We start from the raw sequence: 17,604 nt of genomic DNA, 5'->3' as shown, positions 1-17,604 counted from the left end.
TACAAAAGTTCACATTATCCCCAGGGTGATTTCAAAAATCTGGCTCTATTACAGAGATTTTCAGCTTTTTAATATGGGTTCTGGGCTTGAGTATATCAGAGGTCACAATTATAGTGTGGTATTGCTGTATTTTCATCTATGTAGATGGGCACTACTGGAATATATATATACTTTAAGTAACAGAAAATTGCCTGTAAGGAATAAATTAATGAGGACTACATGTGGATTAGCTATATAAATGCCGCAACACTTATCATGTACTTTTGAGGGGAAATCTCCAAGTAAACATATTTCCACACACTTCTTATTATCAAGAGGAGAAAAGACTCTTACCTAGCATGCGAACACATTTGGCATTCTGATCAGGACTATCAAATGAGATTTCTCCGCACCTCTGGAAAAAAAAAAAAAAAAGATTTAGTTAATATATATTTAGTTAAATCCTCATCCTCTGATACATCTCTTTATGTTTGGCACTAGAAATGCTCAGAGACATGATGATAAAATGCAAAAATCAGAATAATTTCAAGTAGTCAAAGTTAGAGGAAAAATGGACATTGTTAATAGATAAAGATGGGTCAACTCTGTACGCTAGGGAATTCACCAGGTATTCACCAGGTACATATGGCTTAAACAACTGCCTCATCTCTGTTACTATTTGTTAGCATTGGTCCAAAATATGCAGGAGGCCCTCATTTACCACTGGTTGGTATTGCAGCCCCCTCCATACACTGATTTAGTTGTCACATGGCTGCACCCTAACCATGAGCTGTGAAATGATCCAGCTGAAAACAAAACAAAACAGAAATGTATCTTTTATTTTGGCTGGCTTTAAAAATGCAGTCATTTCCTAACCATGATTCAGAGCATCATTTTGTGAAGGACTGAAATGATAGAAAGGTAGAGGATGTGGCAATCTCTGGCATGGACAAGTGAAGAGAACAAGCAGATCAGGACAGTGAATCACCTGTATATCAGATCTGTCACTAACAGGGACAGGAGCATGAAGCCACAGCCTTTCAGTGTATAAACAGTTAAGTTTAGGATTCCACTCCACACTGTTGCTTTGACTATGGTTGATCCAATGTCCACTCCACTGTCCATTCTTTAACCCCTCGTGTCAGAGACCATCTCTTCAGCCAAGCTGATTCAACAAATTTTATTTCTGTAGAATTAGCTTATTTTAAAAACACAGCTCTTAAAATTAAAGAAAACTGTCATTTTGCTGAATTTGAGCTCTCTGTAACACATGTGAGTAAAACCAATTTTTGTAAAGTGCAAATAATTTCTGATTCTATGCTAATGTGTTTTGTCATATTAATTAATATTAAAAAACAATATTCACAGGTGTAGATATATTTGATCAGGGCTGATGTTCTGTCCTGATACAAATCCAGTGAAGGAACATCATTAGATTTAGGGTCAGAATACAAAACGTTTGGTTGTTTTTAAAGATGAGGCATCATTTGTGAGTCTTTTATGCAGACAGATATGTCAGTTTAGCTGCCAGCAGGAACATAATTGATGTGGCTCATGGGTCTGATCCAGCTCCGATTAAAGTCAGCATACAGAACCCACTCAGTTCAGGAGTGGTTGCCTCAGGCTCTCCAAAAAAAGGTTCATTTTTTTATCAGTACACTCAAAGTTTGTGATAGGCTTAATATTAACCTCATATTCTACAGGTAAAAGCCTCATATAGGACAGCTTCATATTCTATAGATAAAAGTGGTCCATACTTGTTCATTTTCATTTATGCTTTTAGCACCTATAACCAAGTGGGAATAAAAGAACAGTGATGCAAGTTTGGGAAAATCACTGAGAAATATCCATTTCCATTTCTCTTCTTTTCTCTCTTGATTCCTGCACAGTTTCTGTTTTTCTGCACTTATGCTTTTCTGTTTTATGTAAGACAAAATGGTTATTCCCATCCTTATTTATTTATTTATTTATTTATTTATTTATTTTTGGTTTAAAAAAGTGCCATTTACAGCAGATAATGTTAAAGTAAAGTAAGTACAGGTAAGTAAAAAATAACAGGGATTCAAAGAAGTTGTAACTCAACAACAGCTTCATAGGTGAATAACACACTTGGAACTCGCTGTTTTTAAAATCACCTTCACCTCCCTCATACTGAAACAAATACAAACAAACAAACAAAGGCCCATCTCCTACGCACAGTCTCTCTATATATCAGTACATCTAAAAAGAGAAAACAGACATCTGTACTAGCCTTCACAGGTGGGAGAGCATACTACTGAAATATTACAAAAAAGAAACAGTATCCAACATTTCTAAGTTACTTTTACAAATGCTCTTATACAGGCTCCTTCTCAGGCGACAAAGAAATTTTCTTTTTATTCTTCAGGGAAGAGTGTTAAAATATGCTCTTTTTTTTTTTTTTTCTTTTTTTTTTTTTTTTTTTTCCACATTTCCCTGTGTTTTCTTCATGACCATCAGTATATTTTGACAAACATAGATTTAAGAAAGCACTTCAAAATTCACTGTCTTTCTCAGCCCAGAATTTAAGCCACTCTTTCAAAACTTGTGGTTATTTTTGATTTAGTCCCTCAGATGTATTGTATGTTCCAGACATATTTACATAAACATCACATTTCAGGCTGGTAAATGGTGTCTTACAATATCTAGCAATACTTATCAGTCTTAGTATTAGGAAACTGGGAAAACAGCTAATGTTCTACAGAGTCCACTAACATCCCACAGGATCTATTATAATGATGGATGAACTTTGAAAACTTTGCAAGTAGGATTCAGATAAGTGTATAAAAGTTCATAGGCTTATCTGAATTCCGTCAATCCCTGCAATCCACACAATTGACTGAAAATCATACAAAAACAACTACATTAAGAGATTTTTACTCCTTTCCCTGCAGCTAGAAATATCACAAGAAAAAAATTCTGCAGCAATTTTATTTCTGATGCCAGTGAAAGCTCATAGGTGTGCATAAATAGGATGAAAAATAAGCTGTTACTAAACTCCTCAAAGCATCTGAAAAAGATTTGTTTGGATCTTGGGTGTGTAAAGTGGCACAGAATTGCAGTAGGAGCTCATTTTTGTTCATCTGAAAAATAGAGGTTTTGAGGCATTTTTGCTGTTACCAAATGTTTTCCATGAATGAGAGGGTAAGGACCGACTTCAGGATTTAATTTTCAGGATTAAACTGAGACTGTGTCACTGCTGTTACGAATTCCTGCCAGGGCTGGATAAGCTTCTTCCTGGCCCAGCTCACTTCCCTTTCTGGGTTGGGTTTGTTCCACCTGCTTGTATGCCGGGATGGTACTGAGAGACGAGGCCAAGAGTGTCTCCGCTCCCTATCCATTTCCAAACTGGGACTAAAGCAGCGCTCATTCTCCTCTGTAAACTTCTAAGTTGTCTGCAGAGTCAGCAGTGGACCCACCAGAGCAAGAATAGGAATTTGACATTAGATGCTGGTTATTCTACTTTTTAAATTCATTCAGTCAGAAAGTAAAGGAAGAATAATTCTGGACATATCAGACCTATTGCATGCATGTAGATCACCATATATATCTGTTAGGGGAAGATGAGAGAAAAATATGACCTCCCTTCTAAAGTCTGGCCAAACAGCTCCTAGAACAACTTCTGTGATCCTGTGCTTCTGCAAAGCTACTGCTTGTAAGGCAGCAGTTTTGATACTCGTATCAATCAGGTCTGGAAGAAAGTATCGGTTTTCCTTACCCATTTTGGATAAGTAAGAGTATCAGTAGTGAGCTGTAAACATGAAATATATTATCCAGTTAGGAAGAGCATAAACTCAAACAGGACAGCAACCTCTGAACTTCATTTCTTGAAATGTATAATGCAGATGGATTCATAGACCTGACCTATAACTGAACAACATTCAAGTTGCAAGGTTTTTCTCTCTAAAATATGATAAATCATGTTCTTGGATCTAAATGATCTCAAAGTGTGGGAATTTTTAAATCTCAATGTGGACTTCATGGTTAGGACTGTTAAGCAGTGATGGGACTGGTCCTGTTATAAGTAGCCCTGGATGCTGGACTGCTGATTTTACAGGAGATTCCATGCTGTAAATAATACCACCAGCTTTCACTTCCCCTGAAGTACTATAACATATATTCTTGTGAGGGAGGATTTATTGCTGAAAATCAAAATACTGCTGTGTTTGGAAGCGATCAAATTATTTTTTTTTCTTAACAAAGAAATGGGTAAATACAAGTCAAATCAACCCCTCCAAATCTTCATTATAGTTTCATAGCTCTTGAATCACTGAATTCTGGACTAAACGGTGGGTTGCTTTTTCCCCCCTTTCAGTTAATATTTTCAGTATAGTATTTTCAGTAACATGGATGCATTTCCACACAGAATTGCAGCCTCAAATTCATTATACATGTGAGAAAGTACTTATGTTTAGATAAGAAAATAAATTAATGGATTTTCTACTCTCAACTCCCTTTCCTGAGATAAGATACACACCCTGATGTAGAATCTGTTACATAAGCTGAAAAGCGGTAAACTGAAATGGTAAAAAGAGCAGCTTGGAGCTGCTAAAAACAGAGCTTAAAAAACAAAGAGAGAAAAATGAAATAGTTGCAGTCAGAGAACAGGGATGAAAGCACATGATATTCAGAAAAAAAAAAAATAAAAAATGAAATGAACTCAGTTCCTCTGATGAGATAAATTAGAAGGCTTGAAGCCAGCCTGCTTGGCTCTGATGGCCCAGTACCACCTGTTGGAAAAAGGAAATACCATGTTACACAGGCACAATCTTCTGTATTAAAAAACTGCTGGAGGAGGGATCTCTCAGGCAAGATGACCTCTTTACAGGACATTATGTGGACTACAAATGAATATAGGAAGTCTTCTGCGGGAGTTCTATGCCAAAGGAGTGTAAGCAAAACTGCAGAAAAGTAGGACACAACTGGTAGAAAAAAACGTTCACGCCAAGAGTGGATGGAAAATCTACCCTAGTCAGTTGTGCTAATGTAGCTATGTATCTCATATTACTTTTCCAGTATTATGTGATCATTCATAGGTTGGGTTTCCATTTCCAGCATGCCTGAGGTCACACCACCTGCATTTGAGTACTTGAGATATGTAGCAATAAAGAGTGTATATACCCAGACAGAGTATGCCCTGTATGCCCTTAGTTTTTTTTTATGCTGTGAAGAAAATGATTTCTAGCAAAGAAAAAAAAAAAGTTTTTGAAGTCATTAAATTTAACTTCTATCTGTATGTTAATTTAGTGCATTACACATTCTAAGCTGAGAGATGCAAATCAAGAAATTGAAATAAATAAACAGGCTCGACTATGACAAAATTCAGCAAGTAGAGGTCTGAAATGTTTGTCATTAGAATTGCAATAAGTGGCATGTTAATTTTCTACTTATTAAATGCATATAATTAACATTTAACTATTTTAGTAATTTTAGAGTGTATAGTGTTTTAAAAATGTAATAATTCTTTTTTGGCATGAAATTTGAATATGAAGAATTTTGACCTTTTTAAGCTACAGACAACCAAGTTTTGAAAAGCCAGCTTCATCAGTTAAAAGGTTATTCAAGTAGGAATGATGTTTATAGGTTTCTTTACTCTGTTCTGTTCATCATGTCCTGAATATGGTGTTCAATATAATAAAATTAGGTACTTTCTGCAATAATAAAATTAGGTACTTAATATACATCATCAGCCAAACATTACAGTAATCAGTGGATAATCTTTTTGCAAGTGATAGGAATTACTATATCTCCAAATATGTGTTAATTAGACTTTGATTTTAAGTCCAATATTTTTCAAGAATTCATTTAGTTTCTTGTTTAAAAGTAATCTTAAATTAATATGGTTTGCTGTTACCAGTAGTGGAAGGAACTGTATTCTGCATAACAACATTTTTTGGTAAAAGAGCTTTTTCTTCCTTCTCAGAGTACTACATATAATTTATGAAATCAGAATTAAAAGATATACTCACAAACACATCTGATTAAAAAAAATATTAAGGCAAAGCAAAGAGCTTCTGTGCTTATATCAAAAACTGGAAGATCTCAGAGGAAAAAAACACCACAGTGCTACTTTTATACATATTTCTGTTTTTCTATTGCATTCCTTTCCCCATCACCTTTAAAAAGTACTTGAATAAAGTTCTCTAGTATCTAAAAGCATCATTCTAATTACTTAATGATTTATAGATATAAAGTCTGCTAGTGTGAAATGCAGCAATGCTTCAAAAGTTTTAGCAATATTTTAGAAAAACAACTGGTTGCTGAAAATTAAGGGCAATATTTCATTAGGAGTCAGTCCTCATGACCTTCAGCTTCAGGCTTCCTGAAAGTACATTTAAGGTGGATTCATCCTGAGTGCTGATGCAATATCAGGGTGTAGGAACAGTAGGAATTCCAACGCCTTGTTAAGCTTGTGGTATTTCCAATGTCCCCTCTCTGACAGGAGCAAAAGAAAGTACAGGACCTATTACAGCAGGCTGACATGAGTTTTCTGCCCTGCCTGCAGACTTTCCTCAGTCACCTCCCCTCAGATGAAAGCCTTGTGACAATCTCTGGTAGAGATTAAAACTAATGTTTAAGTAAAACATATAAATTCCTTTCCAATACTCTGCATGTTCTTGAGATATACTTACACACCAAATACTTCTGAATTTTGCTGTAACCTTAGCTATTACATATGCTGGTCTTAGCGGAGGCAATGAAGTAATTGCTTTTACTTCACAGCTACTTTTCTCTACATCACACTTTATTTTAAATTTAACAGGTCCACATTTTGTCGTTTTTCTCTGGAGTGAATGGTTGCAAAAAGCTCACTCTGTTCATCTGACCTTGAATTTCCATCCCTGAGTTCTTCAAGAACTTTAGTTAGTCTTTCTTACGTGAAAATATGCGTATAATGAACACAATTTGAAAATTTTATATATAAATATTTCCAGCGGAAGTGAACAACACTAGAATATTTTAGCCAATGAAATTATCCAAGACTGATAAAAAAAGAACCTGTAATTTTTTGCATATTACCTCCTTGAGGCTTATTAACAGTTCCCATAATGATTATAGATCACATCTTATATTTACCTAAACATGTAGACCTGCATTTAGCAAGTTAATTGTTGCACTAAATTGGGCTGAAAAAAAAAGAATGCTTATCTTGAACTGGTATATACTGCATGTATGCCCACCCATTTATAAATATGGCACAATCACAGCATACTGACAACTGTCTTTCAAATACTATTAGCAGCCAGAATACTACATTTGCTTCTCTACACGTTACCACCAGTATTATATAGCAGTTTTACCATATTTCATGGGTAAAGTTCTAGCTTCCCTATTTTGTATCAGAATTGAGGCATACTTAAACTGAAAATTCAGGACCTTTTAACATCTGGATGAATTTCTGCAGAGTAAAATGACTATGCCTGGGCAATCTTGTTTTGAGAGTTTTTCCCCTTACAAGTTTTCCCAGTGAAAGACGAGGTTTCACTCACTTCCCTCCAGGAAGTGAAAACACATTGCTCAAATAACCTTTCAACACTGTCAGTGTCAATACCCAGCAGCACCTTGGCAATACATTTTATTCTGGAATTTACCGTGATGCAGACCCTCAGCGAGTGCAAACAGAAGACACACACACACACAAAAAAAGTAATTACAAAAACCAAGTAATTAGAAGTGAAGAGAAGTAGTTATAACTAAATTGAGCAATAATTTCCAACCAACCACTATTGCCAATAGTCAGCAACTTGTTTGTGGGCTAAATAGCCTGAAGCAAACCTTTAGGCAGTTCATTTTCTCACAAACCTGTCATTTACTATGGTTCGGAATGGTTTGAAATGGATTAATGTTGCTGGAAAATTGGTACAATGGTTTAACTGCTTTGTTTTCTTCTTCAGTTCAGGAAAAAAATGTTTAACAATGTGTGACTTCATTAGGGAGGCGTCAGTAGCCCTGACCCCCCTGAGAATCTCAGTGTTTCAATATGGCATCCCTGTTTTTTAAGTTTTTATAACATGGGCATTGTGAGCCAAATCTAGAATTATTAAGCAATAACAATGTTGGATTTTAATGAGCAGTAAGACATAGTTGAGTGTGCATTAACAGGCAAAGCATAACTTGTAGGCCTGTTCTGAGGGGTACTATCATCCAAGAAACGTTAAAGAGCAGACTAGATTTTGCCCTCGTGGGATGATTTTATATTATTGTTCATTTTCAAGCTTATATTTTAAAGAATGTAAAACATCTGTAGATTACGTAATGGATCCTCCCACCATGAAAACAGTTCTAAGTGGGAGGAAAGATGGGGTGGAAAATACCGATACTAGGGAAAAGGCAAATTCGTTGTCTCTATTTATTGTTGCTCTGATGTGAAACATCAAAGTTCTCTGTACCTAAACATTTTCTGGACCACAAAATTATCTTTCCTCCTCCTAGGAGCTGCAGAGCTAAGCTGTTCTCCTATCTGTTTTCTATGGTCACTGCCATTTAACTTTCACTTTCTATTGAAATATGTAATGGGAAGAAAATATAGAGTTAATTTCTGAGAATTTAGGTCTCCACTTCAACATATGTATTTCTCATATTTTTTCCACTGATGTACTGGATCAAAGGAAGGGTCAAAGCCTCAGAAGTACTGACTGACATACTGCTCTTTCCAAGAAACAAATAACTGTGTGAAGATTCTCGTCAGACTGTTAAATAAATCAAATACATCTCCAAAACATGTATGTTGAAAGTCTAGTGAAGCAGCCACCTGGAGGACTGAAAACAGAGCACTTATAAGGAGAAGATAGGAAACTGCTTCACTGATAGCCTCACTTGTGTACCACACTGTATTTACCTGAAGTAGTAGGGTTGCATGGGTATCTATGCAAAATTTATTGTCTCATTGAAAATGAAATTTCTGCTTTCTTTTCTCTCTCTCCTTGCTCTTTCCCTGTGACAGCTTTGTGTTTGATGCCTGCCATCTGTGAGAGACTTTGCAAGTAAAACTTGTCCAAGCAAACTTCTTTCTGCAATACCATTTCATCATACAATGCAACCCCAAACATGAATACAGTCTGGGCAATGAGTGGATTGAGAACAGCCCTGAGGAGAAGGACTTGGGTGTACTGGTGGACAAAAAAAATGAACATGAGCTGACAATGTGTACTTGCAGCCCAGAAGGCCAACCTTATCCTAGGCTGCATCAAATGAAGCGTGGCCAGCAGGCTGAGGGAGGTGATTCTCCCCCTCTATTCCTCTCTTGTGAGACACAAACAGGAGTACTGTATTCAGCTCTGGGACCCCCAGCAAAAGAAAGACGTTGACATATTAGAGAAGGTCTAGCGTAGGGCCATGAAGATGATCAGAGGTCTGGAGCACCTCTCCTATGAAGACAGACTGAGGCAATTGGGGGTGTCCAGCCTGGAGAAGAGAAGGCTCCAGGGAGACCTTCTAGCAGCCTTCAAGTATTTAAATGGGGCCTACAGGAAAGCTGGAGAGGGGATCTTTATCAGGGAGTAGGGATATTGGTTTTAAACTAAAAGAGGGTAGATATAGACTAGGTATTAGGAAGAAATTCTTTGCTTCGAGGGTGGTGCGGCACTGGCACAGGTTGCCCAGAGAAGCTGTGGATGCCCCATCCCTGGAGGTGTTGAACATCAGACTGGGTGGAGCTTTGAGCAACCTGGTCTAGTAGGATATGTCTCTGTCCATGGCAGGGGACTTAGAACTAGATGATATTTAAGTTGCCTATCAACCACAAACATTCTGTGATTCTATACATGTAATTCTGTCATTCTGTGACGTCCAAAGGAAACCCAGGCCCAGCTGCTGTGCAAAAGAGATGCAACCAAATAACGGCCTTGGTCCTTGTCTTATTAGTTGTATAGATGATATCAACATGTCACAGCACAAAATCCTCACTTCAGACAGTATCTCCTGAGTTTAACACCAACCACTTACACCTGTACTCCCATATTTCATTTCGGTCATCCTTCTGAAGATGTTTGAGCTCTTTTGCTTCATACACTATTTTAAACTCTTTTGCCACTATAAGCAGTGAAAACATTTTATACAACTGCATATTAACTATCTTTAATTGTTCTGTACCAATAGTGTAACTAAAAATTTTGTGGGCATCTGTTCAGCATGTGACCAAACACATACTGTAAAAATGAGCCTCTATGGTGGCATTTTAGCCTGTCAACACATCCTTCTACAGTCAAAACAATCTATTAGAAGGACTCATATAACTAAGTAACCTCAGCACTGCAAAAATGACCTTTAGAACTTCAAGTACACTCAGTGTACAGCTAATCTTTGCATGCAGAACATATGGAGCTAAAAAACAGCTTGTGCTGTTTTGACAAGAAAAATTTGTATTTCAAAATTGTCATATTAGACAATGTCGTATTAGGGAAGAGCATCTTCTGCATGAAAAGAAACTGCATTGCTGCAAACATATTTTCAACAACTTTCAAAGTGCAATTTATAACATATCTAGAGTAATACAAAAGCCATTATTATCAGAAAACATTTAGATACTTTTGCGATATGCATTATGAAGATATTTCCAGATACATGGAAATTCATGGTTTTTTTTTGGACATATTAGTCAGAGTTTCCAAGGTTTCAGTCTTTCAGAGAAATGCTAAAAAGACAAAATTTCTCTCTGAAAATAATTCTCAGAAGCACAAATTTTCTTTCAGAGTAGTTTTTCTTTCTCTTCTCTCTCTCTCTCCCCCCTTTCTTTTTCTATTTAATGTGTGAAAGCATCACTTCAAAACAGGTTTATTTTTACAAGTGCTGCACAAAGCTTCTCTTTTCTCTTGCTTCTCAACAAAGGCTGGTTATAACCTCTTTTACCTAATGGCTATCCTTTAGCTGGCAAAAGGAAAGGACTAAGCTCCTGATAATGTTTCTTGGAATTTCATGGGAATAATCTTATGTTGTTTTTTGGCCATGTTGTGCTCATATCTTTCACTCAAAGCAGCCAATGCCAACATGGTGAACATTTTACTTGTGCAGTTTCTATCATATATCCCCCACTAGTCTGTACCAAGCTAGTCAACATCTTTGATTTTCAGTGTTAACCAATTTGGTTCTGACTAATATGCATGGCATCATTTCTATTTAGTGTCTTTTACCAGCCTTATCACCATAAGTCTGAATTTATTGCAGTAGGAGTATTAAGTAATTTGACTAATATCTACCATATTTAGCTTGTTCTTTATCTGGTCCCTCAAGGGTAAAACTGTGTGTGTTATGTAGTGTTTTCTTGTCAAAGGATTTTATTTTTGGATGTGTTTGTTTTTGTTGTGTACTATTTAAGTGTGACTGTTATTATGTATTTATATTAAAGAAGGTGGGATTGAAAAACAATTCCCAAGAACAATTGTTTTTCAAGTTTTTTCTTGATTTTCCAATTTTTACATGATAGGCTTCAAGAAAATATTTCCCCCTCATATATTTTTTTTAACAAATGCTAAGATATTGAATGTCCTGCCTAGTTATTTCTCTAAATTAATTAAGATGTGCATTCTGTAAAACTCCTGAACAATATCTGTATCATATTTAAAACTATCCTTTTGAATCTCACTTGAGGAAAATGATCTAAGATTTTTAAATTCATAAAGAAAGAGAAATGGAGAATCCTAGAGATTGATTCAGCCCACCTGATTACAGAGAAAGACTAGATGCCTAACTTTTAATCAATTATAATTAGAAGGATTTAGCTGACTCCGTGGGCATTAACAACTGTTGTACATTTGGACCCTAAAATCAGTGTTAATCCTGAATGACAGAAGCTGGATTTGCACAACAGATGAAAAGTTCTCCCAGTTGCCATAAGACAGCAACAGGACTGGCAGATAAGAAGAAATGTTACAGGGAACTTTGAATGCTGTCACCGTGGGATATCTAGAAGGTTGGGTCATAGAGGTACTTGTCATAGTGGACAAGGCCAGCATGGCTTTTTTTAACAACTCTGGATTCATAGCATTTTTGTGAAGGAATTAAAAATATGTCTTTAATACTCCTCTGGTTGTAGCTACTAGGACTATTGGACTGCTTTGGAGGAGTATAATGTGAATTGTGCAGTACAGCTGTGAGGATCACAAACTAAAGGCAAACTAAAGCAAAATACATTTTTTTTTTTTTTTTTTCACAGTAAACAGACTACCTTTTCTGAAGTTACAGTTAAATCCTGTTATTTTCTCACACAATGATAAAACAGTAGGGAAAATAATGCTTCCAGTTTTCATGTTTTACTTTGTTACACACTTTTGTGTTTAACATGTAATGATTATAATGAAGTAGAAAAGACAGCTAAAACCTGTAGGGGGTAAAGACTGCTGAGTGAATTCTACTTTGTGAGGTGCAGTGGTACATTTAAAAATTGTCAAGTGCAGTGATGAAGAGAAAGGAGCAGAAGCACTTTTCACATCAGAATCTGAAAGCACCTCTTAGTAAAAGTTCTCTTTTTAAAACATTAATACACTATTATGTATCTGTAGTGTTTACATATGACACTTGTCATTTTTAACAAATGAGTCACGATTTCCCATATATTGCAATGTATCTGAGCCACGTGAATCTGATAAAACTGCACATATTGCAAGTGGTACATCTATCTCATTTGAGGAAGAAAGATCACGCACAATGAAGTGTTTTACAGTAGCAATTAGAAACTTTGTTTAAATGATTTTCCTAGCATTTACAAAATTCTTTTGAAATAGAATTTACATAATACATAAATGATAAGGTCATATCTAATTATCTTGGCTGACTATTTTACTGAAAGGTACTATTCATTTTATGCCACATGATGCTGATTAATAACTAAGGTGAAAATTCTATTCAGTGCAAACAACCTTTGCAGTGAAAATGTGTTTGGTCCCAATTAAAAGAGGTTTTGAAGTACCTCCTGTTTATGTGAAAACACAGGAAATTTGCATTTGGATCTAAACTCTTGTGGTTCAGACACATCTGTATTATGCATGCAGATGCATTTCTATTATCTGAATGCTGGCCATACAATGCTAACCTGCTGAATAATGTGACTGCGGCAAGTCTCATGATGAAACTGATACAAAAAGCATAACAAGTTTTAACAGTTTTCTGCATGTGGCAAACATTCGTTGTGTTTGTGAATTTAATTTTTATTTCTTAGTTCTTTTAATTTTTATGTTATTTTTTTTTTTTTTGCAACATTATTTAACTTCACCCTTGAGGCAGGCAAAGATTTACATTTAGATACTCTACAGATGGGAAATGGAGGAAAGGACTGATTACACAAACTTTCTAAAGGTCACCAACCTACTGGAAGAAGAGGGAGTAACATTCCAGTTGCCTCTAATTCTGTGTACCATTTCCTACATTAACATTATGACTACATTTATCTTGTTGAGTAATGGATGAGTAAATACAGGAACTAATCATGCAAACTGATGAGCAGTTTCACCTGAGTCAACTGAGCAATTTGGGCCAGAAAAATCATCTTTGAGGGGAGATATTTTGAAAATGTTTCACATTAGATCAGAAACACTGTGAAGATTTTATTTCTATAAGGCACCTTTTTGACGTAAGACTACAGTTACTAAATCAGCCCTATGCTTGTTGACGATCTAGTTTTTCCTTTTGAACCTGTATGTAAGTAAATTCAACACATATATGTAAAGTATTGATGAGTGTATGAGAGGGTCTGTTTGTCTCCAGTCTGTGAAGAGTATAAACATCCTGGCTGGAACAACAGGGATACTTTAGCTAAAGTTGGATCACTCCCTGCTTCTCCCTCCACATCTGAAAGCCACTGGCTGAATCCCTGGAGTATCAGCCAGCATAACACATTGGCAGCAACAGGAACTGTGATACATTTAAAGAATAGAGTGAGCATTGCCAGCTCTGCTTATCAGTTCATCTGTTCTGTGTTTAATATTGACATGTTCATCTTACATGAAGCTAAGTGGACTTCTAGATAAGTATGGATGAATATAGAGATGGAATTTGCTTTCTCAGTACTTCCATTCAAGGGGAAACATAGAAGTGTTTCACCCCATTGAAATATCTGTTTCAGACGTGGTATAAAAATAATAAACAAAAGAGATTCTAATTTTAAAATCAATCACCAAAAAGGCAAACAACAAATTGTTAAGTTAAAAAAGTCTCTAAGTAAGACTAAGTAATCCAAGAAAAGGACAACAGAGTTATTGTGTGGGTTTTCAAATATATATATATTTTAATTCAGTGTGGTATTTCACCAATGAGAGCGCCCTTCCTCAGCACATTGGGAAACATCCATTGCAATATTAGATTCTGTAAATGGAAAATTTGTTTGCCAGAAATCTAACTCCTGTAACATAAGAAGTACTCTTTGAGTAGCTGTGTTTCCAGGCATCGTTAAATTAATCTAGATGACAGACAGCCTTCTTTGGCTATGGGGAGTCATGCTGTATCTGAACTAGGATGTCTACTGACACTGGGCTAGTGTTGCTTAGAAATTCCAACTTCCACAACCAGTAATTGCCAAAGGGACTGATGTGGAAAACAGTCTGCATCCCTGACATGCAGACTGGTCAGCATCATCAGCGCTGATCCCAAGAGCAGAAAGGTGGCTTTCCACACAACCCCTAACTCCTAAACCATCATAACTACTGTCTTCTGCTGTTTTAACCACAGGCAAGTTAAATAACAGGTTAATTAACATCGCTGAATGTCCATCAAAAATCAAAATCATCACTCATTGGTGGAATTCTCAACATTACTGTGATGAAATAGCCCCTCATTTAAGACTGTTCACCTCTACTGAGCATTAGATGTTTAATGAGTAATAAAGTGCTCTGTCAGTGCTCACTAAAGGCAGCATCTTAAAATATGACATAAGCCAGACTAGTTAGTATTTTGAGATGCATTTTTTTTCCAACCACTATACTTCTTTAGGAGGGAAACCTCTGCCTTAAACTCACTTTTTTTTCTCAACATTGTGATCCAACATTGCTAGACTCAATGTTTATTTTTATCTGGAGGCAATATAGAAAGGATTAAAAAAAGCCTATTGTAATAATACAGAAGCCTGGAAAAGATTAAAATTGTATCTCTCCCATGGAAAGGATGTTAATCCAGTTTCAAAAAGTGTTTAGGCTGTGATATCTTTGGAAGTCCACGGATGTCACCTTACAATGGTGTGATAAATATGAGGGTTCTGACTTGAATCAAACAAAGCTTAAATTCAATGTCATCCTGCTTATCCTTCACACGTTATATCATACTAAAGCAGGGCATTTCAAAAGAGTAAATCACTAAAACCCCAATGGAAAATCAAGGATGGAGAATTTCCTGTCCTTTGATATATAAAATCAGAAATGCTGATGTTTTCTTTCAACTTACTTTTATTGGTTTTGCATAATACTTGAAACAATACATAAAATAAATATTTTACAATTTTGTTCCTGAATGTTTCCACAAAACAAACACAAAATACCACAACCTTGTCTACTCTGTTGACCTTCACCACAAGTGGCCAGGACGTGGATGTCTCCACCCACCAGATAGCTACATAAAGGATTAATATGGTATTTTTAAAGGTAAAATCAGGAGTGTGCAAGGACTACTTGTGAAATACCCATGAGAGAGATAATGGGGAATGTATGTTGTTAGGAATTGAAGTTCTCCAACTATCTTTACCAAAACCAGGACAGTGCAAATTCATGGCTTCTTTTTTTTTTTTTTTCCTTCTTTTTTAAAGGAGAGCAGTTATTAAAAAGTTCTCAACCCTCTGTAGCTAGACCAGCCAAGATACAGCAGTCCAAAAGTATCCCTCTGAAGTTTTTCCTAATTGTCTACAAAAATGTAGTACAACCATACTTTTGAATCCTGGCTACCTGTATCTCACATCTGACACCTGGGGGACTTGAGAACAAAGATCTGTCACTTGGCAAAAGGAAATGAACTGTCTTACCGCACCTCCTGCAGAGAAAACTAACAAAGAACACCAATAAGCTTTGTATCAAAACACTGATATTTCAAAGGCTGCCAGAAAAACAGTTTTACTCCCAGTGAAGAGGGGGTCAGCAAATCTTAGAAGAAACATTGCCCATCAACCATTTCATACTAATGGACTATGAAACATTCTGAAATACTGGGAGACTGCTTCTATCCACAAGCCTGGCAAGAAAGCCAAGTTCCCCATTCGCAACATGAGGTTTGTGTGTTTAATTACCTCACTGAGATGTTGTGAGGCCCACCTACATAATGTTTGCAAAGTAATGTTTGTTGAGCACTGTATGGCACATGCCAGTAGGAAGGGAGCCAGGCACAGAAGCGGAGACTGAACAGGAGATCAAACTCTGGGTTCCTACCTTGTTATTCACTCTGGCAGCTTTTGCACTGTGGCTGCAGACATTTAGAGAGCTCAGCCTTGCAATGAATTAAGTCATTTCTCAGTATAAACTGTGTTGAGGGCCCCTGTGTAGACTACCTTTTACAGATGGCTTACAAGTTGCTGCTGTTTTGTATTGCATATTACTTCCTGGCATAGATACTGCATTCATACACACAGGCAGTGGCATGGATTTTCAGCTCAGTGCTGTCTCTGGACAGTTTAAGCTCCCAAGGAGACTGTTTAGGAAACGTGTGTGAAAACGTTAAGGGAAATAATACTCATCTGAATTGTAGCAATCCTTACCAGTGACTATTACAGTGATACTTGTACATGTGTGTGGAGGAATTCACTGTGTGCTCACAGAAAGCAGGGAGAGCCAGAGTATCTAGCATGAATAGTGGCTGTTCACCAGGGCACAATATTGCTACTGTTACAGACAGCTGGGAGGAAGTCTTAGAGGAGCATCACGGTCCACTGACCGCACACTTCTGTCTGACAGCTTTGAGAGATACCAGCAAGAAAAATCTATGCCCATTAAGCAGCAGAAAACCCTGCTCCTCCCTGGGGAACAGTGAAAGGTGGGAGACAAAAATTGGTTACTTTAATCATTCCCTGCAGAAAAGAGAAAAAGAATACTATTTAAATCTCCATTTTACCTTCTCTACATTAGCTCAAATGTATTAAAAGTGTTGGAATTGCAGAAAGCTGGTCTCTGGCTTTTGAATCCTGAGAGCCTAAGTAGGTACATAGTTATAATCCCAGCATATCTCCCATTTAGACTATTTGGCTCTCTCAGTCTTAGAATAAGCTAGCCTGTTGCTGCCATTGCCACTTGTAAACAGGAAGCACTTTGAGCACTTGTGCAGCACAGGAACATGAGACTGGTCCAAATCTGATCTGAATGTATGCAATCCATAAGGTTTGAACTCTCCTCTATCATTTCATTAATACTCAAGTAAGGCAGCCTTCTCTGTTATTTCTTGTTACCCATGCTATAATGATATGACTTCTATGCTTTAAAACCAGTGAGCATGGCTGGATGACTCTACAGGAGGTGGCTGATTCCTATTTTTAAATCCTCTGCACAATTTCCGTTGGCAGAGACTCATGCAAGCCAAAGTGGTTTTAGCTGGTCAGAGAGTGGTACCTCATAGCCAGCTTTCAAGGTGGAATACAGGGTAGAATTACACTGTGAGTTACAGCAAGGGCCAACAGGGAGAAGCCTCCCTGCATTGCCAGGTGCTGCA

The 17,604-nt window shown here is 36.8% G+C and overlaps 1 protein-coding gene across 2 annotated transcripts in view; it reads right to left on the bottom strand.

Annotated features, from left to right (window-relative positions):
* PDE7B (phosphodiesterase 7B) overlaps positions 1-17,604 on the bottom strand; it is a 175,290-nt gene that overhangs the window by 116,366 nt on the left and 41,320 nt on the right. For both annotated transcript variants that reach the window (XM_084514234.1, XM_084514233.1), the window contains one exon: positions 334-394. In XM_084514234.1, coding sequence (XP_084370360.1) covers positions 334-394 — 61 coding nt within the window. The remainder of the gene's footprint in view (positions 1-333; positions 395-17,604) is intronic.

This window comes from Aythya ferina, assembly GCF_964211825.1.
Source record: "Aythya ferina genome assembly, chromosome: 3".
NCBI lineage: Eukaryota > Metazoa > Chordata > Aves > Anseriformes > Anatidae > Aythya > Aythya ferina.
This window is presented reverse-complemented; position numbering and strand designations above follow the sequence as displayed.